The sequence below is a fragment of the Gloeophyllum trabeum genome, assembly GCF_000344685.1.
Source record: "Gloeophyllum trabeum ATCC 11539 unplaced genomic scaffold GLOTRscaffold_00001, whole genome shotgun sequence".
In the NCBI taxonomy this organism is placed as follows: domain Eukaryota; kingdom Fungi; phylum Basidiomycota; class Agaricomycetes; order Gloeophyllales; family Gloeophyllaceae; genus Gloeophyllum; species Gloeophyllum trabeum.
Window position 1 is genome coordinate 1,187,520 of NW_006920410.1, and position 25,747 is coordinate 1,213,266.

At 54.3% G+C, this 25,747-nt stretch overlaps 11 protein-coding genes across 11 annotated transcripts; 5 read left to right on the forward strand and 6 right to left on the reverse strand.

Moving 5' to 3' along the window:
- Positions 1–138: 138 nt before the first annotated feature.
- On the forward strand, positions 139–2,841 carry GLOTRDRAFT_82875 (uncharacterized protein; the record flags this gene model as incomplete). The annotated part of the gene is made up of 12 exons (XM_007863389.1): positions 139–261; positions 321–401; positions 454–565; positions 622–830; positions 882–986; positions 1,037–1,223; positions 1,279–1,520; positions 1,571–1,661; positions 1,711–1,785; positions 1,841–2,007; positions 2,065–2,680; positions 2,732–2,841. 12 exons carry the CDS (start codon positions 139–141, stop codon positions 2,839–2,841), a joined length of 2,118 nt encoding a protein of 705 aa, XP_007861580.1.
- Positions 2,842–5,770: 2,929 nt separating this feature from the next.
- On the forward strand, positions 5,771–8,913 carry GLOTRDRAFT_135024 (TrkH-domain-containing protein; the record flags this gene model as incomplete). Its single annotated transcript, XM_007862561.1, has 17 exons — positions 5,771–5,918; positions 5,967–6,087; positions 6,137–6,372; positions 6,421–6,546; positions 6,598–7,079; positions 7,137–7,249; positions 7,305–7,323; positions 7,377–7,496; positions 7,560–7,582; positions 7,642–7,719; positions 7,770–7,835; positions 7,898–7,953; positions 8,011–8,116; positions 8,170–8,404; positions 8,465–8,575; positions 8,632–8,740; positions 8,795–8,913. 17 exons carry the CDS (start codon positions 5,771–5,773, stop codon positions 8,911–8,913), a joined length of 2,268 nt encoding a protein of 755 aa, XP_007860752.1.
- On the reverse strand, positions 8,911–9,730 carry GLOTRDRAFT_52339 (splicing factor 3B, subunit 5). The gene is made up of 6 exons (XM_007862152.1): positions 9,712–9,730; positions 9,613–9,655; positions 9,525–9,548; positions 9,452–9,473; positions 9,278–9,401; positions 8,911–9,219 (listed from the first exon to the last, which is right to left on the reverse strand). The coding sequence occupies exons 1-6, from the start codon at positions 9,712–9,714 to the stop codon at positions 9,172–9,174; spliced, it is 264 nt and encodes an 87-aa protein (XP_007860343.1). The 5' UTR covers positions 9,715–9,730; the 3' UTR covers positions 8,911–9,171.
- Positions 9,731–9,789: 59 nt separating this feature from the next.
- GLOTRDRAFT_118629 (uncharacterized protein) lies at positions 9,790–10,937 on the forward strand (the record flags this gene model as incomplete). The annotated part of the gene is made up of 5 exons (XM_007862562.1): positions 9,790–10,056; positions 10,105–10,160; positions 10,215–10,269; positions 10,325–10,696; positions 10,744–10,937. Exons 1-5 carry the CDS (start codon positions 9,870–9,872, stop codon positions 10,935–10,937), a joined length of 864 nt encoding a protein of 287 aa, XP_007860753.1. The 5' UTR covers positions 9,790–9,869.
- A 236-nt stretch (positions 10,938–11,173) lies between these two features.
- GLOTRDRAFT_32029 (RNI-like protein) lies at positions 11,174–13,247 on the reverse strand (the record flags this gene model as incomplete). Its single annotated transcript, XM_007862095.1, has 2 exons — positions 11,174–12,775; positions 12,834–13,247. 2 exons carry the CDS (start codon positions 13,245–13,247, stop codon positions 11,174–11,176), a joined length of 2,016 nt encoding a protein of 671 aa, XP_007860286.1.
- A 1,895-nt stretch (positions 13,248–15,142) lies between these two features.
- On the reverse strand, positions 15,143–15,353 carry GLOTRDRAFT_11089 (uncharacterized protein; the record flags this gene model as incomplete). Its single annotated transcript, XM_007861915.1, has 2 exons — positions 15,143–15,182; positions 15,241–15,353. Coding segments are annotated over 2 exons (153 nt in total), but the record flags the coding sequence as incomplete, so codon positions are not given.
- A 739-nt stretch (positions 15,354–16,092) lies between these two features.
- GLOTRDRAFT_67816 (WLM-domain-containing protein) lies at positions 16,093–17,381 on the forward strand (the record flags this gene model as incomplete). Its single annotated transcript, XM_007862563.1, has 4 exons — positions 16,093–16,264; positions 16,376–16,476; positions 16,528–16,821; positions 16,875–17,381. The coding sequence occupies 4 exons, from the start codon at positions 16,093–16,095 to the stop codon at positions 17,379–17,381; spliced, it is 1,074 nt and encodes a 357-aa protein (XP_007860754.1).
- Positions 17,382–17,579: 198 nt separating this feature from the next.
- Positions 17,580–18,320, reverse strand: GLOTRDRAFT_31765 (uncharacterized protein; the record flags this gene model as incomplete). Its single annotated transcript, XM_007862082.1, has 4 exons — positions 17,580–17,768; positions 17,819–17,952; positions 18,005–18,175; positions 18,242–18,320. Coding segments are annotated over 4 exons (573 nt in total), but the record flags the coding sequence as incomplete, so codon positions are not given.
- Positions 18,321–19,032: 712 nt separating this feature from the next.
- GLOTRDRAFT_52353 (uncharacterized protein) lies at positions 19,033–21,207 on the forward strand (the record flags this gene model as incomplete). Its single annotated transcript, XM_007862153.1, has 6 exons — positions 19,033–19,345; positions 19,408–19,603; positions 20,042–20,241; positions 20,292–20,519; positions 20,572–21,066; positions 21,122–21,207. Coding segments are annotated over 5 exons (1,192 nt in total), but the record flags the coding sequence as incomplete, so codon positions are not given.
- Positions 20,995–23,306, reverse strand: GLOTRDRAFT_67820 (MFS general substrate transporter; the record flags this gene model as incomplete). The annotated part of the gene is made up of 12 exons (XM_007862564.1): positions 20,995–21,066; positions 21,122–21,249; positions 21,300–21,306; positions 21,367–21,393; positions 21,450–21,841; positions 21,891–22,018; positions 22,072–22,095; positions 22,144–22,309; positions 22,365–22,436; positions 22,494–22,573; positions 22,621–22,934; positions 22,989–23,306. The coding sequence occupies 12 exons, from the start codon at positions 23,304–23,306 to the stop codon at positions 20,995–20,997; spliced, it is 1,728 nt and encodes a 575-aa protein (XP_007860755.1).
- A 209-nt stretch (positions 23,307–23,515) lies between these two features.
- On the reverse strand, positions 23,516–25,601 carry GLOTRDRAFT_108897 (uncharacterized protein). Its single transcript, XM_007862565.1, has 6 exons — positions 25,548–25,601; positions 25,107–25,493; positions 25,002–25,054; positions 24,152–24,947; positions 23,757–24,101; positions 23,516–23,705 (listed from the first exon to the last, which is right to left on the reverse strand). Exons 1-6 carry the CDS (start codon positions 25,566–25,568, stop codon positions 23,619–23,621), a joined length of 1,689 nt encoding a protein of 562 aa, XP_007860756.1. The 5' UTR covers positions 25,569–25,601; the 3' UTR covers positions 23,516–23,618.
- Between the last annotated feature and the right edge of the window lie 146 nt (positions 25,602–25,747).

The window sequence follows — 25,747 nt, forward strand, 5'->3', positions numbered from 1 at the left end:
TGCAGGCGTGAGCGAGAGGTCTTCGTTCCCTTCCATGTTTCCTTCCAGCTTCGGAGATGTGGCCCTGGCATTGACACGGATCAAATGCGCACGTGTGTGATACGGAAGTTGTGGGGAGAGTGATCGGACGCGTCGACCATGGCCGCTGCTCCCGCGTCAGTGACTGAGCAGTCTTCAGCTGATCTGGACAATGAGAGACTCTTAGATACATCTGTTCTCAGCGAACTTGCTAAGAAAGACTTGGTGGATGCACTAAACTCTGTGTGTGCAGCTTTCGTCAGGTTGGAATTGTCGTAGAAGCTGAGATCTACGACGCGCAGGTTAATGGAGCTAAGACTCTTGTCCTCGACCCTTCCATAGCCGGTCCACTTGGATTGGTGACGGAGGTCTCTTTACTAAAGGTACGCTACTGTGCTGCTGGTATCCAATCCGTGTCATACGACGATGTGTTAGCAACATGGCGTGGACAAGATGTTCTGGCTAGAACCAGGCCCCCTGTCCGCCCCAACGACGAATATCGTGTATCTTTGCCGTCCATTAATAAAGCATATCAAGATAATTGCTGGTACGTATGGCTTACTTGCCAATGCGTAGAGGGGCAAATAACATCCGTAACACAAGATCAGGTCAAGCGGCATGCCAAGGAGTCTGCTAAGCACACGTATACCTTGCTCTTGGTTCCACGGACTTCCATTCTGGTGACACGTATTCTGGAGGAGGAAGGTGTACTCGGCGAAGTCAACGTATCGTCCTACAACCTCCAATTCATACCACTAGCGCAGGACGTTGTATCGCTAGAATATGATAATGCGTTCAGGGAGATATGGGTTGTTCGTATAGTATGCTCCCACTGCCTTGTTTACTTCTGATGATCCTTGTAGGACGGAGACGAGACTGCGATATATAACTCTGCTCAGGCCTTGTTAACGCTCAGGAAGATCTACGGGCCATTTCCCCGTATCTTGGGAAAGGGGGATCATGCTGCGGTAAGTCGGGGTTCGATCCATCTACAGTCACCCGTCTACAAACCTCTTAGCGTCTAGCTACTCTACTAAACCGATCCCTGCTGCCACCATCAAGCGTGTCTCCCCATGCTTCAGCGGCAAACACGGAAAAGATCGACTCCCTCATAATCCTTGATAGACGCACAGACATGATTACTCCCCTCCTAACACAGCTTACCTACGAAGGCCTCATCGACGAGATGCTTGGGATTAAGAACTGTAAGTATCCCAGCATGTCCCGCTGTTCGTCAATGGTTTTATATCCTCGATACAGCTCATGTTGAGGTGCCGGCATCACTCCTTGCTCCTCCGAATCCCCCAGCCAACCCGAATGCTTCGTCTACATCTGCCTCTACCTCAGGTCTTCAAGCAGTGCCGCTATCGAAGGAAAAGAAAAAGAAGCACCATTTGACCACGGCGAACGATCCGCTCCTTGCGGAACTCCGCGATCTCAACTTTGCGTCGGTCGGGAAGAAATTGAACAGGATAGCGCATAGGCTGGACGAAGACTATAAGGTTGTCTTTGTCGTCTGCGCCGAATCTGGCAGGTTCTGACAGCGACACAGGCGAGGCTCCAAGCAAAGACCGTGGCTCAGCTACGTGATTTCGTCGGGAAGCTCGGCGGGCTGCAAACCGAACACCAGTCTCTTCGGCTTCGTGAGTATGCACGAGTGTACGTATGGTTGTCGAGCTGACCTCTACGTAGATACCGGTCTTTCCGAACTGATCGTGCCACAGACGAGAACAGAGATATTCAACAAGTCGCTTGAAATACAGCAGAGTGAGTTCGGTGGTTTTGCTGTAATCTTCGGTTCACACCCTCATATCTGTCACAGACCTGCTAGCCTCGTATAACGTGAATGACCAGGTGTCAGCGATAGAGGACCTTATTGCGCAGGGAGCGGACATGCAACTAGTCATAAGACTACTCTGCCTTGCAAGCATAACCGCTGGAGGCATAAGAACGAAAACGCTGGATAACATAAAGCGTGAAATTCTTCAGGTCGGTGTCGATTCAACGTGACGCGGATTGCAGCTTAACGCATATATCACTTCGCAGTCGTATGGCTACAACTTCTTGCCGCTACTCCTCTCGTTATCCGCGCCTCCTTTAGCAGTCCTACTGCCTAACCCTTTACCAGCTTCGACTACTCCGTCAGTCGTCGCATCCAAATATCCATACACCAGCCTGCGAAAATCCCTCCGTCTCTTGATGGAAGATACAGATGCCCTCGATGAGGTCGAGAATGATATCGGCTACGTGTACTCCGGGTACGCGCCCATCAGCATCAGGCTGGTCCAGTGCGTTGCGCAGAAGGGCGGAGTCTTGAGCAACCCCGCTCTGGATAAGGAGAAGCCGGCAGATGCAGGGTCCGCGAATGGTAAATCGACAAGCAAGGTCCAGGCTCACCCAATTGTTGGCTGGAAAGGCTTTGAGGATGTTCTGGCTACTATGCCGGGCGAGACCTTTGACATTACTCCCAAGGACTATGTCGGGGATGATTCGGCAAGTACACTGTGTAAGTCTCGAGATATGCATTATTTTCATTCATCATGTTCATGGATGGTGCTAGTGCAAGGCAGAGACCGGACGACTACGACGGTCGTGTTCTTCCTGGGTGGTTGTACGTACACCGAGATTGCTGCGCTGAGATGGGTCGGTCGGCAGAACAAGGGTCAGTTACTGCCTCGCACAAATCGTGATCCGTTGACAATGTCTGCTGCAGGTCGGAACTTCCTCATTGCCACCACTGGCATTATCAGTGGTAACAGTCTCGTCGACAGTGTTGCAGGCATCGGAAGAGGCAGCACTAATTCCAGAGATGCCGGTATCTAGGTCTTTACTGGTACTATCTGCACCCACTCCACATGTACTTGTTGGATGGCATCCAACTATCAGACCTCCGCATCTACGGTGGTCCACCCTCGACAGTTGTGGGAACTCCAATGCAATATTCCGCATTATTCTACCGTACAGTGTGCTAAGCTTGTGTAACGAATCTCTTTCTACATGATATTACAATAATCGTCTAGGAATGCACGACTAAGGATACAGACGTGATAATAACGATATGCCGCTACTCGTACAATATCAACCAATGTTTCGATCCCTCCCGTCCGAGTCTGTTCTGTATCCAATGCGAAAATATGAGCGCAAGCAGTAATATGTATAGTGTATCCAACGAAACAGCAGCAGAATCCAGACAAGCAGCAGGCGGGCATGAATCACATCGCGGTCTTGGGTCTTGCGTAGCTCACAGGCGCTGGCTTCCGAGCCTCCCAGACGCGGATGGCGCGCACGAAAGTAAGGTCCCCGAACCGCTCCCGCTGGTGGTCCACAGGGCGCGACCTCGGCCCATCGAAGGTACTACTCCGCCTCCGATGGCCCCTCTTCCCCTCCTGGTCCTCCTCAAAATCATCCTCATCCTCCAACGGCCGGTCCGTGCTCAGCCCGAGCCGCTCCCGGCGAAAGCGCTCGTAATCCCACACCCACTCCTCGAGCTCGCGCTCCGCGACCAGCGGCGCGCCGCGCGCGTCGACGTGCTCCGCGGCAAACTCCACGAGCGCGGCCTTGGCGCCGAGGAGGACGTGCGCGCCCTTGCCCGCCGCGTCGTCCAGCTCGCCGGGGGACATGCTCAGGAACGTTCCCGGCCAGAGGACCAATCCCTCCGGCTCGCGCGGGGCGGGGGCGTCGCGCAGGCCCAGGAGCCCCGCGGCCTTGGACGGGATCGTGACGGACGCGCCGAAGCTGCTCGTCGTCGTCGGCGAGGGCAGCGGGAGCGCGGGGTTCGCGGGCACGGGCGGGGACTCTGCGATGCCGAGGATGCCCGCCGCCTTGGCGGGGATGCCGCCGGGCGCGAGCGAGGAGACGCTCGAGCCGCTCGAGCGCCGGTCGGGGTCAAAGTGCACCGACGCGCTCGCGCTGCGCTGGCGGGATACCGGGGGCGAGTAGGAGAGCGAGTCGAAGCTGCCCGTGTCGATGGACGACGTCTCGCCGTCCCGGTCGAGGCTGCTGCGCGCGCTGCCCACCTCAGCCGGCAGCGCGAGGTGCATGTTGTGCGTGCGCCGCGCGTGGCCGCTGAACGCGGTCGAGAGCGCGCCGTCGAGGAACTCGTGCGGCTGCGGGTGGACGCGGTATTTCCGGAGGAGCATGTTCGCGAACACCGTCTCGAGGGCGCGGGAGGCGCTCGCCTTCCTCTCCCAGGGATCTTCCCCGTCTGGCGCGCGCTCCTCTGCGGGGGACTCGAGCTCGAGAAAGTCTTTCTCCGAGGCGGGCGTGGGCGGGAGCGAGGCGCGGCGGGGGTTGCGGTACGGGAAGATGAGCTGGTCGTCTATGAGTTCGAGCTGGCCGCCCGGGGCAAGGATGCGGTGCGCCTCTTGCAGGAGGGGTGCCCAGGCGTCGTAGGGGACGGCGAGGGCGAGGTCGGCCATGCGGATATAGTCAAACGAGTTGTCTTTGAACGGTAATCTATGCGTGAGGCTGCCGAACAATTCATACATGAGGTATATGCGAGAATTGGGGCATGGCGGACGTACACGTTATGCTGTCGGAATTCTACACTCTCGGCGATGGATTTGCTCAGGTCCCACGCGTCCGTGCGGGCGTCGACGAGGTCGAGCGCGACGATCCGGCTGCCCTTCCAGCAGCGCGCGGCGTGCGCGACCCAGCCGCCGTGCCCGCACCCGATGTCAAGCGCGCGGGCGGGCGGCTTCTTGTGCAACCAGGTGAAGGACGGCGAGCCGTGCGGCGCTAGGCGTGTGTAGAGTTGGAGGGTGCTGGCTTCGCTGTGGCAGGGATGTATTAGTGAATATCACTCTAGGGCGATCGTGCGACTGACGTTTGCAGCATTATGCTGTTGTACGATACCACGTACGGGGCCTCTGCTCTGGGGTAGGCGTGGAGCTTCATGCCCCGCCGATACCGAAAGGCGTGCCGCGGCTCGCTGCCCTCCTTGGACCATGGGACGCCGGCGAACGTCGTGGCACGGGGCGTTGCGTCAGAAGTCGCCTCGGACGGCGGCGGGTGCAGATGTGATAGGTGGATCGGCGTGCGCCGCGTGCCCGGCGGGGACGTGGGGACGACATCGAGCGAGGGCACGGGTTTGAGCGAGACGGCGGACTTGCGCGTGAGGACCTTCTTCCGCCGCGATATTGACTCGGAGGAGTAGCCGGGGGGCGTGCCCGAGACGCCGTCCTGCTTTAGCTCCGGGGAGACGGGCGGGGAGTGCGCGTCCTTGTCGCGCTTGAGCAGCCTGGCCTTTGCCATGGAAAAGGCAGAGTCTGTGGGGGAGCAGCGCGGGGGGTCGGCGTAGACGGGGAAGGGGACGATGTTGGGGAGGAGCTGGGACGTGGCGCGGCGGATGGAGAGGGCCTTGGCGGAGGCGGCGCGGGGGCGGGATGTGGCAAAGGGGCTTGTTGTGGACGGTGTAGCCATGGCGGGCAGCATCTTCGCATTAATTATAATCGGACAAGGGTTGCGAGCGCGAGAAGAACACAAAGCAGCGAGGACTAGCAATTCGAAAGCAACGAGAGCAGAGCAGAGCGGACGAGAGCGTCACAGACGACTCGCAGCGATCGCAGCGCAGTGGCTGACCAAGACGGCGTCGAGCGAGTGACAGCGGGGAACGGCGAGGCGGGACCGTCAGCCGCGGTCGAGCGGGGTATCAGACAAATCACCCGCACGCCAGCGCCCGGCCCGCCCCCCGCCGCACAGCCACTGGGCTATTCGATCGCGTGCATGGTTTGCTTCCGGCGTCCCAACTGACATGGACGTCTCCTGGAACTACTTTCGTCTCCATCTCGTCTTCTTCACTGTCCATCCCGTCCTCTGGTCCGCGGTCCTCTACGCAGCCAATGGCCGATATCCCGTGTCCTACCTCGACTCTTTCTTTCTGTGTTTCTCTGCCCAGACCGGTCAGCGCACCGCTCGTCCGACGCCCTGCCTGTGCTGACACTCTGCAGTGACGGGGCTGACCACGGTCAACCTCAGCTCGCTCACCGCTTTCCAGCAGGCCATCCTCTACTGGCTCATGGTGTCTGGCAGCTACACCACCACCAGCTGGGTCATGGTCATGGCTAGGCGGTCCGTCCAGGCGTCTATTTACGCGCTCATCTCTCATCCTATGCGGCAGCTATTACTTTGTTCAGAAATGCGCGCACGTCATCAAGAAGGACCCCAGCCGTCTCAACAAGAGATTCGAGCGCTTACGCTCGAAAACTATGGACGTCTGGCGCAGCACCACGAACGCCCCCGGCGTCTCCGAAAAGTCCCCCGACAGGGGCAATGGTGTCACGACCGCCGTGCATTCCCCTCCTGCCAGCGGCCCGGTCTCGGAGCAGGACTTGACAACTCAAGTCCACCACGAAGGTAAGCATCTGCTACGGATACGAGAGACGCCCGCTGAATCATCCCAAGCGGAGCCCTCGTACACAAACACCTTGGTCGGGGTCCCGCTGGAGCGCACGCAGTCCCCCTCCTCCATCGGCAGCTTCCAGCCCACCACGGTAGCCTTCGCCGAGGCCGACGGCCCCCGCCGCCAGGGTACGCGCTCTTCTCCCCCACTAACCACCGCCCTCTCACACCGCCTGGTAGTCCTCCGCACAGCAACGGGCCTCACCAACCGCTCCGCCCGCCGCCCTCCGCGCCTGCAAACCCACGCGCCGACGATCCTCGCGCCCAAGTCACCCACCGAATCGACGCACGAGCGCGGCTTCGGCGGGTTCGCGGGTCCCCTGACGCTCACGGGCAAGCTCGCCGCGCGCGTCGCGCCGGGCGTCGTGCGGGCGCTCGAGCGCAAGCTCACGCTGCCCGCGCACGGCGCGGTGCTCACGCCCGCGTCGCAGTCGACGCTCGTGGGTGCCGGCGACGAGGAGAGGAAGCGGGCGGAGAGCCGGGACTGGCTGGACGACGTCGGGGCGCTGCACGCAAAGACGGTGAGCTACCTCAAGAAGGGCGCGCTCTGGGTCGGCCGGAACTCGTTCTTCGACGCGGAGCATCTCAGCGACGAGCAGCTCGAGGAGATCGGCGGCGTGGAGTACCGCGCGATCAAGTTTCTGTCGTGGCTCGTGCCTGCGGTGAGCATCGGAGTTGGCATCGAGCATGGGGGGAGGTTATCTGATGTGAGCGGGTAGTATTTTATAGGGACACAGCTGTGCACGTTCATCATATACACGGCGTACCTCGAGTCGGTGCATACCTACGACTCCGTCTTCGCCGCGCTCTTCCGGCCGGTTCCCAAAGCATGGTGCGTCCTCGCTCGCCTTCGCCACCCGCCCGCTAATACCCCGTAACGCCCGCAGGTTCTCGGCGTTCCAAGCGGTGAGTCGCACCTCTCCCCGTCGCGTGTGGATGGCTAGCGAGGCCCACGACAGCTGAGCGCGTACACGGGCGCGGGGATGACCCTCGTCGACCAGGGCATGGTGCCCTTCGTGTCGTCGTACACCATGATCATATCCCTCGGGATGCTCATCATGGCGGGGAACATGCTGATGGTGAGTGACGCGCACCCTGTGCTTGGCCGATGCGTGCGTGCTCATCACTGTTCGCTTTCGTAGCCGGTGTTTCTGAGACTTATCGTGTAAGCTTCTATATGAGATGGAAAGCGGCGTCGAGTTTTGATTTTTGCTGATGAGGAAGCTGGATCATATTCCGCATGCTGCCGGAAGGCTCGTCGACTCGGGAGCCGGTGCAGTTCCTCCTGGACCACCCGCGGCGGTGAGCTGCTCTCCATGCCGGTTAGGTGGGTTAGCTGCTTACGAGTGTAGGTGTTACCTCTACCTCTTCCCATCGCATCAGACTTGGTTCTTGGTCGCTGTTTTCATGTTTTTGACGTGAGCATTGCCATGAACTTTGTCTCTGGAACAGAGACGTACTGATAGCTTGCTTTCTGCAGGGCGATCGAATGGGCGGGCTTTGAGCTGTTTGATGTCGGTTTGCCAGTGGTCGACAGTGGGTGATCAGTTGCCTCATATTGTTCAATGTTTGGAATTTGAATATTCCAATCAGACATACCTCGGGGTCCACGAGTACTTGCCGGCCTATTCCAATCCCTCGGAGTCCGCGCTTCCGGATTCTCCATCGTCTCCATCGGCTCTCTCGCACCCGCAACGACGTGAGCACCCCCTCCCCCGGATCCGCACCCGCTAACCTAACGCAATAATCCAGCCTCCTGTACATCGTCATGATGTACATCTCCGCGTACCCGATCGCGATGTCCATCCGCTCGACGAACGTGTACGAGGAGCGCTCGCTCGGCGTGTTCCAGGCGACGGCCGAGGACGAGGCGGAGGAGCCCAAGGGCGAGATCTTCAGCAAATACCTCGGGTGGCACGTCCGCCGCCAGCTGGCGTACGATCTGTGGTGGCTCGCTGCGGCGGTGCTGCTCATTTGCATCGTAGAGGTGCGTCGGGTTGGCGTTTTGGGTGAAGTGAGAGGCTGATGCATATGGGTGGGTGGGTAGAGGGGGAATATCATGAACCCGGAGAATGATACGTGGTTTAACCAGTTCTCGATTCTCTTTGAGATTGTGTCTGCGTATGCGACTGTGGGCTTGTCCATGGGTATACCGACCGTGAGTGTGCCCCGCAAGTGCAAATCGAAAGGACTTACAGCAGATGTTACTTGCAGCAAAATTACTCCTTCTCGGGTGCTCTGAAGCCGCTGTCCAAACTCGTTATATGTGCCGTCATGCTCCGAGGACGGCACCGCGACCTACCCGTAGCCGTTGACCGTGCTGGTACGTTTCTCCCGACTATCTCGTGACGACCCTCCCCTGACCCGCGTTCTCCAGTGCTACTTCCGCAAGAGTTCAGCAGGGTATCCACCGCTGGGCGGAATCACATTATACCCGAAAACGAAGATTTCACTGTTTTGTCTCCGGTGGACGAACCGCACCATACCGCGGCATGAAGAAGACATGCTAATAATACTCATAGAACTTTGGGACTTTCATTCGTTCGGGATATGTTGTCATCAATCGTACTATCGCACACTCTGACTGCATTCACTTACATCCATTCACTGTAACTTAACTGTACGCATATACCGTAGACCGCCTGTGGCAGATATATTATCTAATTATAGTGGATACACGCTGACGAGCTACATGCTTAGAGCTGCAGAGAAGACAGTACTTGCATCGGATAAAACAGAGCTGCGCTCCGCTGACTAGTCTTCATCCTTTGCAGGAGGAGGGCCGCACGGTTGTAGCATACGCTGGATCGCATTCCATGAGCGAACGACGGTCATGACGGGCTGACACTGGGACGCATACCTCGGTCATCTCAAACTTGACTCGGCCGATAGACTCGTTGTCGGCGATGGCGAGGTAGGAAGTGAGAGTTGGATGGCCGACAATTGAGGCGAGCGTGTCACGGTGCTGGTGCGTGAGCCATTCGCTTCAAGCAGGTTAGTGGGTAATTGCAGGAGTTGGAGTTGGGATCCTCACTATTTAGTTATATCAGCGTGACCTGACTAACAATCAGCTTCCTGTGTAGAGCGAAAACAGTGATCCTACGCACCTGTGCCAGTGTACCGAGCATGCACTATCGAGACCCACAATCTAGTCAGTTCTTCTGGTCCACGTGGGATCATGTGCGAGACACTCACAGTGCTCAAGCTGAGTGTTCGCGGTGTATCTGAGTTCTGACGACTAGCACGAGGAATCGTTAGTAGACCATGTAGGCCCAAGACGAGAGATGAGCGTACCATGTAGAACCCGCTGTTTATCCTTGTTGCCGCCGGCTCGCAGGATTTGTGGCTGCAGCGCCACAACTTCTTCAGTTTGCACTCGGCTCTCGCGTTTGACGTCGGACGGACTGTCGGACGGGTCGCTGCCACACTACTCTCGGAGTCTCGCTTCAAACATGGCAAACGAACAGAAGAAGCTCAAGTCGCGACTGGCCGCTCTGAATGGGTCTCTGGACGAGCTACAGGAGAAGCTGGAACCTTTACTAGCTCAGACTCTGCCTGAGTCTGTGGTCGCTCTGGAAACTTTACAACAGGCGAAACTCCAAGTCGCATTACCCTATCTTGTCTATGACTTGATTTTCAGTACGTTGCCTTGCTTCGTTCATGGATCTGAAGTTGAGTGCAGACAAGTATACCTCAAGACGAAAGGAATAGACCCTAAGACTCATCGAGTGGTCGGAGAACTCGTAAGTCTAATCCATCGATTTGTTCTGTATGTGTCTTAACTTAGCAGTGTACAGGATCGTATCCGTCAATATTTCGAAAAGATAAAGAATGCCGAAGACCCAGCCAAACGTGAGTATGTTTTCGGCGACTGTGGAAATTCAATGTCGAATGTATCATCTATCAGGCAAGAGCGCTGTAGATAAAGCAGCAGCGACACGATTTATCAAGCATGCCATCACCCAAATTGAGACGAACGACGCCCAACCTAGCCAAGCGGGTCCTTCTCACATACGGTTCACCGACAAAGACAGTAAGCCGGCCGCGAGTGCATCGATCCCGGTCCGAGTTACCAGTAAAATGAAGGCAAGGGCACGGTACGAGCAGGAACTCAAGGAGATGGGAAGCGAGGAGGAAGAGGACCTTCAGATGTTCGACCACACGGAGGATCATGACAAGGCAGCTGACACGGACATACCATCGGGGGCTGAAGACGATACGGAAACAAAATCTGGACATCCCTCTAAGCGCAGACGTCCGCAGCTCGATCCGTTCGGAGGTGAGTGGATTGCCAGAAACTCTGCGCTAATCTGAACGTACACAAAGGTTATGGCTCCGATCACGAGTCAGCAGCCCGGTCTTCGAAGAGAGGTAAGGTTACACTAGAGGAAGCTGCCTCACCAGCAGGCGCCGCCAGCTCGGCTCCTGGCACCTCTGAAGAGGTTGGAGAGCCATCCGCTTCAAAGGGCAAAAAGAAAGTGAAGAAATCCAAAAAGAAAGAAATCCAAAAAGAAAGCTAAGAAGATTGCAAGCGAAGGCAAGACTTGACACCTCCGCAGAGTTTTGTTTGCGTACCATCAGGCCATGTCATGTTATAACATTCATGGATAATAATCAATGCACCACCATCACGGTTTATACAAGAATACAAGAGGTCGTTACAGTAAATAATATACCAAAAGCCATGCCGGCTACAGATTGTACAGAGCGGGTACAGAAGGGAAAGAAAGATACAACAGATACACGATACAATATGTTACATGATGGTACAGCCATCCCGGTCGTTATTGACATCCAAGAGGCTCGGTGAGTTATTCCCCGACCGTCGCCGTCCGCCTGGTGCCCACCACTTGGAACGCCCCGGCGACTTGGACGAAAAGTAATCTTCTGCGCTACTGCCAGATGAATTCAGGGCCCTCCTAGTCTTGCGCTTCCTGTCTCTCGCGACTCGAACCGCATCAACTGTCTCCCAAGAGTAGAACGTCTTCACCACGACTCTCTTATCATCGCACTCGTCTTGGCCGACGCCGAGATCCTCATCGTCCCTGGCATCCAGATATGCCAACTTCTTCGCCTCATGCGCTCGCCAGCCGAGCCGCGGCCTCGTCAGCTTCGAGACGTCCGTAACAGCGCTCTCGCTGACGCCACGACAGTCGATCGCTACGACTCCGGCATCCGCCATTCGACGACTATGAGCGAGGCGCACAAATTCCTGCAGGGTCTTACCAGTCATTCGTGTGCTATCCGCCTCTAGCACGCGCAGCCTAGGGCAGTTCCGAATTAAACCGAGTAACGCCTCATTGGTGATGTTGACAGCGTATGAAACCACGAGGTGTTCCAGTTCTTGACCAACCTGGGGCGTCTCAGGCGACTTCCGTTGCGAAGGAGAATGGTTGACTGGAGTGAGACTTCTCAGGACAGCGTCACTGATATCCATGGCGTCTTCCAGATCGATCTTCCTGATATGAGGAGTAGTGTTCAGCATCCGGATTAGCCCTTCATCGTTCAGATGCCCGCCAATACCGGCCATCTCAAATAATTCCAAACGAGGTACGCAGTGCGCCAAATTAGAGCATGCGATGTCGGTAAGCAAGAGGCAATGCGACAGTGAGAGATGTCTCAAGCGAGTGACTCGTCTCCTGTATTTCGTCACGTCGCCGGGATCGCGTCCTATCTCGCGGGAGGTCAGGACGATCGAGTTCGGGTCGTCTTCCTCCAGGGGAAGCGACACGAAAGCGTCCAAGGCCGAGTTATGAAGGTCGCGAGTGTAGCTGAGGTCCAAGACCTCCAGGTGGGGCATGGCTTTGCCCATTGCAGCCATGATGGTGTCAGTGATATACTTCAGTCCAGAAATTCGCAGTTCCTTCAGACGTAACCGTTCTCCACGGGCTGAGGCGCCAGATACCAAGGAGTGAAGGCCGCCGGCATTTAGATTCAAGCATCTATTGAGATTGAGGGAAACAAGGCTACGGCAATGCGTCGATAACAGTTCACAAGTGGTGTTGTTGACGACGCTGAGCCCTTTGAGACACAGGTTCTCTAGGTGAGGGGACCGAATCAATAGATCGTGGAGGGATCGGGTCGTCAGGGCCGTGCAGCCCTGTAAGTTAATGTTCTTGAGTTGAGTGACAGCCTGATTATCCGGAAGTGCGGGTGAGATACAAAGAGAGTGATTGAGCTTGAATAGGCTCTCCGGAGACAGTGTTGTATGACCCGTCAAGTCGATGGTGCTCATGAAGGCTCCCGACTGACTGACGACGCGAGATAGAGCTGGCAGCGGGAGCTTGGGGAATGCTGTAACGGCCAATTCCGACCACAACTGCCCGTCAAAGACGAGGCTGCGCCAAGATTTGGACACCTTTGCACGGTAAATATCGGTTATTCGACATGAATCGTGCCCGCGCACAAGTGCTTACCCTGCTGAACTTGACCAGTTCTCGGACCCCTTTGTCCTTGCCCACCCACCGATTTCTAGACGCGGACGCCTTTAAGGCCGTCCAATTACCATCAGCAATGCGTTTCTCGTACTCCTGCTCATGGGAAAGAACCAGCAGCTTGAATACATGTAACTTGACTTCCCTGGGTAGAAGGTCGTCGAAAGGTCTATGAACGGGGAGCGGGATGGGAGTAAAGACATCAAGAGTCGGAGGAATTACGATGTCAAGCGGCGACACAGGGCATGAATATGAGCGTCCCTGGGTACGCAAAACTCGTGCGCTGGAGCGACTGTCCAACCCTTTGGCAATCCCGGCTTCATAACTCAGAACGGGGACTGGGATGCAATCCGCACCAGACTTGGGCCGTGCCTTGCTATCTGTCTTCCATGGCATAAAGCAGTTGCCCGCTCCATAGTCCACAATGCCCAAGGCCTCCAGGTCAAGCGTCCTCGAGTCATACAATGACCCAAGATCGGTCGAAGAGTCCGGTTCTCCTCGCCTCTTGTGGGGCAACTTGCGAGCCAAGTTGCTCATACCCTTCGCCGGTTCGAGCTTCATGCCCGATGGAGAACGTTCAGCTAAAGGGCGAGCGGAGTAAATGGATAGGTTAGAAAGGGATCTGCGCCTGGAGGGAACACGCGTGAGGATAATGGGCGCTGGCGGAGAAATAGCGGGGGAACGCTGAGTCTCCTGAGGCTTGGGGTCCGAGTTGGATGCGTAGCTCGAGGCAAATGAAGACGGCCCTGCACCAGTTGATACCGAGCTGGGCGTAGGCCAATTGATCGCGCTGTACTCGAATCCAGGAGTGAATGTTAAGGGAGGCAATGTGGGCGATACTTCCCTCCCTTTGCCCTTGCGATCGGGTATCCCCATCGCCGCGGGGTCGTCGTCTCGCCTAGCGCCGAAGACACCTGCGGAACGTTCGTCGGCGGCGGATGGATCCTCGTCGTGGACTGACAGGTCCCCAGACAGGGACGATGGGATGCGCACTGAAGCGGTCATCGTCGGAGACGACTGAGCACTCATACTGCGGTCATCAAACGAGACACCCTCCTCCAGGGGCGACATGGAGAATATATCTTCTGTCGTACCAAGGTCACTCCACTGTATCCCCACCGGCCTCGAGGGTCCCTTCCCTTTATCAATGGAAGATCCTCCAAGCACGACTCGCTCTGGCCTTTCATCAGATGAAAACTGGTCCTCATCCGTGAAAGAGCCTTGAGTTTCGTCCCCGATCTTGTCAGTGTTGAACGACATTGAAGAGGTCCAATTGCGACTGATGCTGCTGGTGCCGAGCGACACAGTCGTTGTAAACGATTGTACAGCAAAACCTATGGTTTGGTTGGGTTCAAAAGGCTCGTCCTGGCGTGTATCAAACGAATCAAACGAGAATAACGCCCGCTCGTTATCGATGTCATGTGGGGTGCTCATGTTAGCAAGCCTGAGGAATCTATGTAAGCTGGTTCACAGACGATGGGAGGCGATAATGATAACAGATACAACGGTGGCAAAGAGGGATGCTGGAAGAGCCGCAGATGTCATACAAGAGAGAATACAGGAGCACCAGAGAAAGAAGACGGTTAGAGCTTGGTTAGAGCGAGCAGGGCGCATGCAGCGCCCGTTGTGGACGCTGAATGAATCACATCAGGCGTAAGACTCGCACTAAGGATTACGATCCGAGACAAGCTCTGCCGCGCGTCGGCATAACCATAGCGGTGCCTATATACGGCAAGTCCTTACGTTCCTCCATTCCGAATACAGACAGGCCCTCCTCCCGACTGGCCGTAAAACACGCGCACTCCTCCGGAGGATCTAATGAATGGGAAACGCCAGGACACAGGAGGTTCATCTAACATCTTCCAGCCTCGTTGTCTCCGGTGCCTGAACAGCGATCCCTAAGTGGATCACCGCCAGACCTTGATGGGAATGTGGTTACCCGTAGGCGAACGATATAACGATCTCCAACGCCAGCATTCTCAACAAGACTCCTGGAGAAGCATGCAAATGCATTAATCATTGTAACAAAGTCGACGGGTACACTAGCTAAGAATAACAGCAAGGAACGACACCTGAAAGGGATACCCATAAGCAGGCACCGCGGGGCGAATAAGCGGCCAACAGCTTAACCTCAAGGTAGCAGTACAGTAAGGGCGGGGTAACGAGCAGTCGAGGCTGGCGGAAACCTCGAGGGATATCAAACGGTATAGGGGACAATAAATTAAGAACTAGGACTCCACCGAAAAAGAGGTGAAAGGCAGCGCGTGGAATCACTTGTCAGCCTTGGTCTTATTTTTGTTGGAGTTCCAGTTAGTCGTCGCTAGTTTGAAGCTGCAGAGACAGGCGAATAGTCAGCGAAAGCACGAATGGGAGCGGTGACAATACTGACCGCTCCTGATGAGGCATGTCGGGCTCCTCCTCCTTAAGACGCGCCATCTCGGTCTGCATGAATTTGTTGAAGGCGCTGAGCTTTTTCTTGCCGCCTCCAGAGGCCTCTATACGCGATATCAACATCAGGACGCGCATCGACGCGACGGACAGGGGCAGACGTACTCTTCTTGGGCCGCTTTTCCGTGGCGGCCTTTTTCTCGGTGTTCGAAGCCATGGTCAGAGGCAAGGAGGCAGACTTATCAAGCTCGAGTGTTGTGGAAAAGAGCAAGGAGAGTGCCGTCCAATATGCGCACGATGATTCAAACTGCGAAGCTAGGCCTAGACCAAAGAAAGATAGAGTTATAGCACGGGAAAACTACGAAACTTCAGATACACACGGCACGATTCCAACGATGCGGGGGAGCAGGAGGGCAAGAGGGAAGGTGGTGGTTAGAACGAAGGGGAAAGGCGGGCATTTTAACTTATAACAGTTGACGGGCTTCTTCTGCGAGCGCGGTTCAACAGACCGCTGGATTTCCACTTCGATCATCGTCTCGGGTCCATCCGAGCCCTGGGACCCGATCACAACACATGACGAAGCTATTCCTTTCCTGCTCTCGTCTCCGCGTGTCCTTCCCGCCACCGACGCGGACGACGGGCGCGGGTCCTACGATGTCGCAGCGCACGACGAGGACACTGCTGCGATGGTATTCGAGCACGTTCTGGAAGATAGCGTAAGTGCAGTGGACGCGTCAGTCAGCCACAGCATTTCAAGACGCGTCATCGCCGCGCTTATCTACTGAGATGGGCTGCTGTGGCTGGAAACCTCACCTTCAAGTCTTGTCTCTCGACGCCTCCCTGACTACTACAAATGGCTCAACTATATGTGAAATCCTTCACTCACTTGAAGGACCGTCCAAACGCAGACCAGGCCCTGGCAATGCTGCAACGTGTCGCATCGTTGGTTAAACCGATAATGCGCAAGCACGGATGGATACTGCCCGTGCTGTCCGAGTTCTTCCCAGAGAGCCCAAACCTTCTTGGTGGGTGTGCACATCCAGCTCGTGGACTGTAAAAGGGCCTGACACGTTGATCTGTAGGTCTGAGTGAGTCCACTCCGAAGATTCAACTCTGGGGTATCTAATCCTCGACAGATGTTAACGGCGGGGAGAAGATCCTCCTGAGATTGCGCCCTGCCTGGGCGCCCGATACTTTCTATGATCTCGAAGATGTCGTACATACCATGTTGCACGAAGTAAGTCCTTAAAATTTGTTTGGAAGTCAATATGCACTTAATACCCTGAAGCTCTCGCACAATGTCCATGGCCCTCACGACGAGAAATTCTATAAATTCCTTTCGGGGCTGGAGGAAGAGTACGACGCACTTAAGCGTTCTGGCTATGCAGGAGAAGGTTTCTTCTCGCCGGGACACAGAGTCGGCACTGGCGTGTCGCACGACTTGCCTCCGCATATCGCTCGTCAGAAAGCCCTGGAAGCAGCTGAAAGACGGCGGAAGCTGGGCACTCTGATGAGCGGAGGCCGTCGGTTAGGCGGCGCACCGGTTCGCAGAAATCTCTCCCCCAGGGAGCTCGCTGCTGAGGTGAGCACTCTCTGTCTTCTTACGGCCGTATATTCTCATACATTCGGTGGCAGGCTGCAGAGCGTAGAGCTAGAGACGAGAAAGCTTGTGGATCGGGCGTACTAGCCCAGTGGGAGGCCCAGAAGGCTGCCAAAGAAAGCGTCGAGAGTGAGGCGATTGATTTAACAGGCGATGCTTCGGATGGGGACTCGGATGTAATCATCCTGGATCAACCTCCGTCCGAGCCACTATCCGCTAAAGTCGTTGTGCAACAATCAAAGGGTAAAGCCTTGGCAACGTCTATGAAAAGTGATAGCAAGCATTCGAAACGCACTCCTAATGCACAGCAAAGCGCAGTGCCATCGGGATCCGGTGCAGTCCCCATTGTCGATGGAGTCTGGTCGTGTCCCGCTTGCACGTACTTCAACGCTGCAGCGGCTTTCCGGTGCGCAATGTGTGACACAAGTCGGCCGCAGTTTGGGTCTTCCGAAGGCTGGACTTGCAGGATCTGTGGCGAAATGGGGATGCATCAGGAGTTTTGGACCTGCCGATTTTGCGGTACCATGAAACCGAGTAGCTAAAGGGGCGCGTGCACAGTGGTAGACTAGATTGTACCATACAACGTCATGATTATCATGTTTTCGCTTTGCGCCAGAATTGTATGATTTTGACATTACGAGTGATCTCGTTTGGGGTCTCTTTCCCTTCGGGCAGACCCACGAACATTGATAATTCAGGCGTTTGCAGTTGCTGCATCGTGAACATTTGGGCTGGAAAGATCAGGAGGGCATAAGCTTTGCGGTTGAACGCAACTCACCTGCCAGACGCTCGAATGCTTCGTATGTCCGTTCACTGCGCACAGTCAAGGCTATGATTGCTGTTGCAGCCGGCACGACACTGCCAGCACGGCCTTGCAAGGCCAAATCGATAGTCTCTACCAGAGAGGGGGTGAGGTCGGGATCAAACACCTGTCAACATACATGAAGGTCCGTAGAATGGGTAATTGGGGTAAATTCACCAAGTCTGCTCCTAGGATTAGTTCTGCGCCTGTATCTGCGAGAAGCTCTTTGAGAGAGGGCCGCAGAACAGGGTCTCTCGAATTTGACCAATCCAACGCGTGGTAGTGCACGTTACCGTGCCGGCTCGAAATATCTATGCCAATACAACCTTAAGAGGTGCGACGAAGATGGGGTTGATGGCATACTACAGGGCAAAGCTACATTTTCTCGGCAGCGCGACAGCACTTCTTCATTCACGTCGGATAGATGTAGGCTTGAGCTCCTATTATTGTGGAGAACTTGGATGGAGGCCAGGATGATACCCAGGAAGCCAGCGCCAGAGCCAAGCTCCAAGACATGTTTGCCGGAGACGGTGTCTGTCGTTCAGAGAGATGGTCTTCGCCTGTAATTATATCACATTGAAGCGAGTGCAAAGTCCTTACCTTTGTGCGCCAAGACATACTCAGCTAAAGCAAGGCTAGCAGGCCATGTTCGGAGCCCAGTGGTCCCCCTCTCGACGAAAGCGCGAGATTCTGCTAGGGTCGCTTTCTTGAAGATCGTTGGATCAATGATATGTCGGGTCAAGTACGACGGCTCTGTGGACCAGAATTGTGTCGTATACGAAGGTGAGGGGCTGACGGTATCCGAAGGCGCCCTAAGTTTGTCATAATCGTGCGCGCTCTTTCAAGACGATAGAATTTGCTATCGTACGACTGTGACAGCAAAGACATATATCGGTCGTATATTCTGTCATCGATTTCATCTTCCTTTCGGGCACGGTAGTTGTCAGCGTGTAATTCGACATTCACTCAGGTCCAAAACACATGCCTCGTTTCGATCCCCAGCGTAATTCTCGAGGTACTCAATAGCGTACTTCCAGAAAGACCGCTGGTACTCCCTGGCGGGAGGATACGTTTCAAAATGCCGATTCAAAAGGATAGAATCTATAATGAACGTATGCAAGTCCGACCACTGAACGTCAGTAGGAAAGGTGAAGAGTCTAGGAGGAAGCAGAGCGCCATAACCACGTAGAACGTCAAAGTACTCCTTTCGAAGCATATTCAAGCCGCTGAAGAGTTGCGTCCGAGGCGAAGTCATATAATTATCATATAATTATCGAATGAAGGTGCCACATTGCGAAGTCGGAAGCGCCTGCGACACTGACGGTTGATACCCTGCCCTAAACAAGTCACATGACCGCATCGTTTTCCTTAGAAAATTTCAGCCTTTCCTCGATGCGTGAAATGCTGGCCTACCTACGAGGAGTTCCCTCGCGAACGGCTCGGGCATGGTCCGTCTCATACCATCGTAGTATTTCTTCTTCTCGCGTCGTTCGGGCTCAAGCGGAAGAAGATGAGGTCGAAGAGGAGTACGCTGAGGACTTCGAAGACGATGAGGGTCTCGACGAGGATGAAACCGACGCGGATGGGAATCCAATAGCAAACAGGGAAGCAGATTCGGACAAGCCATACGAGGACTGGCTGCAAGAAGACGCAGTCCGGTACAAGGACCCTGTCCAACCAAGGAACTGGCTTGGTGGTCGTCCAGTTGAGTTCGTCTCCCTCCGCAGTCTCCATCTCCCGGTAGCTGATCCCTTCGTTCGTCGTAGCATCCGTTTCCTTTGAACCCGTCGTTTCAGCCCCCGGCACCTCTGTCTGACAAGCTCCGGAGTCGCTTTTACGAAGAGTACATGGAGGACCCGAATGCCAACAGCGTCCGGGAGTTGTCGTCACGTTATGGTTTGAGCATCAAACGTGTGGACGCCATCCTCCGGCTGAAAGGCTTGGAGGCTCACTGGGAGAAGGTAAGCGTTACCGATCCAAGTTCGATCCCATGGGCGTCCTTTGCGGGTGTTCTCTGTGATGAGCACAAATCGATTAGTCTTGAAGACTCATACATGGTTAAAACCTCAATTACATGCATGGCTTTCTGAACTTCTACATAACATTTTATTGTCCTCGGTCCTGTACTAACCTGCACTCTTCCTAGGTAAGATGATAAATCATGTTGGACCGAACTTGGGCTGACGGATGTCGTGGATGCGCTCGAAAATGTAGGAGGTGAGATTTGTTTCCCTATGGCGTAGCAGAAGTTCTGTGATGAGATTATCATGATCATTCGCGAAATGGAAGACACCCTTGTGCCTTACATCACTTGGGCTTTGGTTAAATCGATTTCAACCCCATCTGACTTGCTATGACTTGCGCTTTCGTCTCCTATATTCAGTGCTGACTCTGGACTAAAGGGCAAAACACTTCAAACTGGTTTCCTAACTGGGATGGAGAAGGTGCTTGGCGTACCCCAACTGCCTGCGAATGTCGAGGCGGCGATTCAAGCTCGGCATGATGTCTCCGAAGCCGACGCGCTTGACGAAATCGAGGGCGAGGGAGTGGACCGAGAGAAATACCAAAGGATGTTCTGGGAAGACGTAGCGGAGGGCGAAGTGCGTGCACTTGATCTCTTCCTTCCCTTTGATATTGATTCCCTTGGTAGGAAGCTATCCTGCCCGCTGCTCTGGAACAGGCCAAGACCGATGCGGCGAATGCTCGTAAAGCAGCTATCGACGCGAAGTCGGACCCTGTTCTTCTCGGCATACCGAAACACCTGTGGCGCCGGAGGCTAAAGCACACAGAGCCGGAGGAACTCCAACCTGAGCGTAAGGCCCGCATGTTGCGTGATCGCTACGAAGCTCTTTTCTACGAGCCAAGTGTTCACCGAGATGTACGTACCATGCACCGTCTTGTTAGCATTATTACTAATACCTTGTCTGTAGGATCTGGTTCGCCTGGAGCGAGAGAGGGCGGGTGAAGATCCCTGGTCGTTTACCAGTCAGCGCAATGCGTTCGTGGTGCGCAGCGGTGCATCCCCTGCTCGGCCGCATATCAAATTCGAGGACGTGGGTGGCAAATTCTTGGATGTCAAGGATCGCGTACGCAGGATGAAGGAGAGTGAGCGGAGAGCTAAGATTAAGGGACGCAAGAGGGCAGTTGTGCAAGAAACTATCAAGGCTGCTCGTGTTGCCGCTTAGCATGCATTTTATTTCCTATGTTGCTGTCATGGATTGTAGCATATATCTGCGTTGTAGGATACCGTCCTACTCGATTAATCACCCCATATTTCATCTGCCCCTTCAGGCTCGTTCTCGTATTCGTGTCGTTCTACAGTCATCGTTGCCCACTAAGATTATGTACAAGTATCAGTATACAAAGCGGAAATCCATCCTGTCGTTTCCTTCGTCTTTTGTGGTCTCTAGGTAGGTTTGTCGTTCCTACGCAGTGCACGGTAAGCCAGAAGTTATTGATAAAACTGTTCGAGCTTCGCACCTTCTCAGACCAGGAGTTCCAAACCCTTTCTCTACGCTTGTTGAGATAGCGATAGAAAAAGAACGTCCCGATGTAGAGTGTTATATTCATGCAGCAAATGCCGATTAGAGCGCGATTCCCTCTTTTATCTAGAATATGAAATGAGTATATGCCATCTCCATAGACGACCTTGACTCACATAGCGGCTGCGGGACGATGTAAAGGTCAGCCATGGCTACATTCCTGATGGGTGCAGATTATCTCACCTTGTCATCGGCCCTGTAAATGTTAGCCTGTAATGGGTATCCGTTAGTGTGAAGTCGTGACAATAGCACGATTATGTACGAACATATATGATAGCGCCGGCTTGTACGAACATGTTGTATACTGACGCCGACACAGTCCTCATGCGTACACTGTACGAGTTTCTGGATGTCCAAGCAACTTGGATAGGGTGGACGTAAGGGAAGCCTGTGATCAGAGTAACAACGGCGTAATACACCCATTGCGAAGTGTTCTTGTTGAACGTGTAAAGAGCAATGAGGAGCGGCAGGGCCCACAGCTGCAAAATAATTGTTGAAGCCACCCGGCTGTCCACTATTTCGCTCATATATGCTGTAAACAGCAGCATGAGAATCCCGATGACCGTAGATGGGATGCTGAGTAGGTTGGACTCGGTGGTGTTGAAACCAAGATTACGAAGAGATAAGGTTAGGTAGTTTTGGGGTGGTCCGGTTGGGACTGAATGGAATTCAACGAAAATTCCCGCGGGCTCATATAGAACACTTACTCATATGCACCAGGCCAAGGATATACAACGGCCACATCTTCCAGTCTTTCAATGCGGCAAAAATCATTTTTGGGCTTAGACCCTGTCGATTGTGCATGTCTGACTTCGACGGGTCATCTCGCAGCACCCTGAGAAAACGGTATGATACACAACGAACAAGACTCAAAAAGCAGAGGCATACCTGTTCACCATGATGACCTCCTCTCTATCGCCTTCGTCAACGAGAATTTGTCTGACTTACTGCGGAGCTTACCTCTCTGTAAACCAGCCTTTCGGCCGATACCATGCTTTGGTCTGTGTGGGACTTGGAGGCATAAGGAAATATGATGCCAGCCCCACAAGCAGTGTCATCCCTCCTTCAACGAGGAACAGGTATCTCCAGCCCGGCCTGCCATGCACGCCACGAAGCTTCAATAGACCTGTTTATTCGGCATCAGGACAAGTCAACAGAAAATCCAGTAATTTATCTCTCACCGGTAGCCAGGAATGCACCTACAATATGGTCGACGTAGTTTGAGACCCAGAAATAGGCGAGCCGAATGGGAACTGCAGCCGATCCACTGTAAACGGCAAGGACAATCGCTGATCAGTTGTAGGACCTACGTTCGGTTTTCGTGTAGAAATACGAGAGGTATAGTACCACGTCAGGAATGAAGCCTCCCTGTAAAAATCCTAAGAGGAATCTGGGCCTTGATCAGAAACGAACACGTGGGGCACCGTACAACCATACCTGGTAGCAAGGAATGATTTCCTACCACTCAGCCAGAATTGACTGATCGCTACTAGACTCCATAAAGACATCTGCGTAGGTATCCAGATGTCTGGGCCTACTCTCTTTGAGACCAGTTGTGAAGGAAGTTCTGCTATTAGGAATGACAGCCGGAAAAGGGTGTTCCCAAGGTTATAGTCGTCGGTCGTCATACCCAAGTCTCCTAAGAAGTTGTCGGTATTCGCCTGATTGATGTTTTGACGATCCATGTCGAGAGAGAAGAACATAAGACAGGCCCATATGGCGATACGAAAGTCTATCTTCCGGACAACAGCCTGGGGATGGTGGAGTTTGGAATAGATAATGAATCTCAGCCCGCATGCACGTACCTTCTCTTCGCGCCATGTCCACCTGGCGTTGGGGTCAAACCGATGTGCATTCTCATATGAAGCAGGTGGTTTGTATAACTCCAGAGTTACCGGATCGTCAAACACCGAAGGTTGTGTCGCAATAGCATCCGGATCTACTCTCGGTCCTCTGCTCCAGAAGCCTCGACCCCGAACGGGAGGCGGGTCACCCAGACGGCGGACAGATTCGCAGTCGCTGAGGGAGCGTAAGTCTGAGTCGACTTCGCCTTTCTCCTGAACCGAAATATCCGTCCTAGGTTGCCGTCCGTACAGAAGCTTGTCCGGGAGACGCGTCGACATAATGGGCGGTAAAGCCAGCTCCGTCTTAGCACCTACTTATACTGTCTTCTGTGGCCGCGATAAGCATGGATCTAGGAACAGAAGTATTGTGTGACCTGAGGAGAGTATTGCGCTTTCAAGAGCTGGATGGCGCAATGGCAGAAGGGTCCTTAAAGAAGTAAGCGGATTCCCTTATAAGGCAAATGCATACTTAGCTGCCTTATCGCGGAGGTGGATAAACTCTTGGACTGGAATTTCAGTGAAAGCAGGATGTATTACTATGACTTTTACACTTCTCTGTATCAACCGCCCTGACGGACGAGAAACAAGTCTTCACCGCCGAGGCATTCCCCGTCCCCTTCCCCGTGATCTTAAAGCTCTCTGGGCAGCGCCTGGCGGCGCCCTCGGCCCGGCGTTGGGCTGTTTATTCTGTCTCAGATTCTGAGAATATGCGACAGGGAAATCACTCACCTGTTCACTCTGTGGATTCCGGACTGTTTCATCCACGCTCAAGATTAAGCAAGCAGCTTCGGTCGCACTGTTGATTGCGTTGACCTTGATGAGACTAGGTTCCCAAACAAACGCTTCCATGTTGTTGCGAACGCCTTCAGCACCATCAACGTCAACACCATACCACTTTTCCCCGTTGGCATGCCTCATCCGCAGCTTGTTGAGGATGTCCGTAGAGTCCAGACCCGCATTGTCGCAGATCTGCCGAGGGATAATCTCTAGAGCTTTGGCAAAGGCTGCTATGATGAGCTGCAGTTTCCCGGGGATGGAGAGAGCGTATTTCCGGATGTGAGCCGAAAGATCCATCTGTGCCGTATTTGAGCCTTGTCCTTCACGAGACGCTGAAGTAGACGCACCTCGATTGCACCCCCACCTGCGACGACTTCGCCATTCTTTACGGCCCTCTTGACAACCATAATAGCATCATGGAGGGATCGCTCCACTTCTTCTATGAATTGTTCCGCGCCGCCGCGGAGCACAAGCGTGCACGTCTTGGTCTTAGGGCAATCTTCGAATACATTATACCGTTCACCCCCAATCTGCCTCTCTTCAAACCTGCCACAGGTCCCAAGGTGTTCGCGAGAAATGTCCGTACATGTGGATTGGATCGATCCACCAACAGCTTCCACAACTCTCCGTAAGTCTGCGGCAGGGACACGGCCAGCGCAGAAGATGTTGCGATCAGCGAACCACTGAGTCGCAAGATCACCGATGGGGAGCTTGCTGAGGACGACCTTAGCGCCAGTCTTCTCCAGCGCCTCTAGCTTGCGGTAGATAATTTCCCACTCCGCATCCACGATGGCTTGATAATCCGATACTTGTTCAACACGAACTTCGGCATTGTCCTTTTCAGCCTTAAGCTCGAGCTCCACGTTCAAGCAGACGATTAATGGGTCTTTGAAGGATTTCGGCTGCTGCTCCGCCCCCGCGTACGTGAATGTTTTCTTGAAAGCGACGCCACGGATCAATAGAGAATCCTGCGTCCCCCCTCCAGGTACCTTTTTCACTCCGATCAGAGATTCGTCCAAATCGTCGGGGTCGAGACATTGCACGGCGTCAACGACCATTTTTGAGAAGAAAGGTTTTTCGGAGTGGATAAGTTTTGAAGACATGGACGTCGAGGCACATTTTAGAAGGAGAGATCGGAAGCGTCTATTCTCAAATATCAGCACCGCGGACTCATGGTTCGAGCACAAACGAGCGTACTCAGGATCCGACTTATCAACTGTCACTTGCACTTCTTTTATACGATCAATAGCCTTTTAGACGGATGGGATCAGTGCGGTTGGGAAGGCGGCTAGGTTTACGTACCAGCTGAGCTGCACGTCTGAAGCCTTTCACGATGATGTGCGGGCTGACGCCCTCTTCGATGTAGCCACGGACTTCTTTCAAGAGCTGAGCAGCGAGCAACACTACGCTTGTTGTCCCATCTCCAACCTCAGCATCCTGGGCCCGGGCAATATCAACCAACGTCTTCGCAGCTGGATGTACGATATCCAATAACTTCAGGATAGTGGCCCCATCGTTGGTGATCTGCGCTTCACCACGCTCATTTATAATCAGCTTGTCCATACCCCTGGGGCCAAGGGTACTGGACAAGGTTTCCGCGACGGCAAGGCATGCAGAGATATTCGACAATAATTGCGGTGTTCCTTGGGACGTGTCCGTACCCTCCTTTAGGAGGACTACAGTCGGTTGCTAACAAGACATATTGTCAAGCCCTAAACGCACGACCTACAGGAAGAAACATACCATAGGAAGGCCGCGCTGCATCTTGCCTAGCGATTAGACGGACTCCAGATCTGGACGCGCAGACAGTGATTCTGACAAAACCGTAAAGGCACCTGTTTGTACTTGTTGACTCTTGTGGATCCTCTCCATCGACGCGACGCGACCGCGTCCGAAATTGCTCTCCCGCGAATCGCACTTCTGCGTCTCGCAGCCGCCGACAC

Excerpts from the sequence above, each read along its gene's own strand:
- GLOTRDRAFT_52339 (XM_007862152.1), bottom strand. Across the intron at positions 9,402-9,451 it reads CACGCTGATATAACTAAATA|CGAATGGCTCACGCACCAGC; the intron begins GTGAGGATCCCA and ends ACCTGCTTGAAG. Across the intron at positions 9,220-9,277 it reads TCAAGTTTGAGATGACCGAG|CGTATGCTACAACCGTGCGG; the intron begins GTATGCGTCCCA and ends AATGCGATCCAG.
- GLOTRDRAFT_108897 (XM_007862565.1), bottom strand. The coding sequence starts at position 25,568 with ATGCAGCGCGGCCTTCCTATG. Across the intron at positions 25,494-25,547 it reads TGCAGCGCGGCCTTCCTATG|CAACCGACTGTAGTCCTCCT; the intron begins GTATGTTTCTTC and ends ATGTCTTGTTAG. Across the intron at positions 23,706-23,756 it reads GGAATCCACAGAGTGAACAG|CCCAACGCCGGGCCGAGGGC; the intron begins GTGAGTGATTTC and ends CAGAATAAACAG.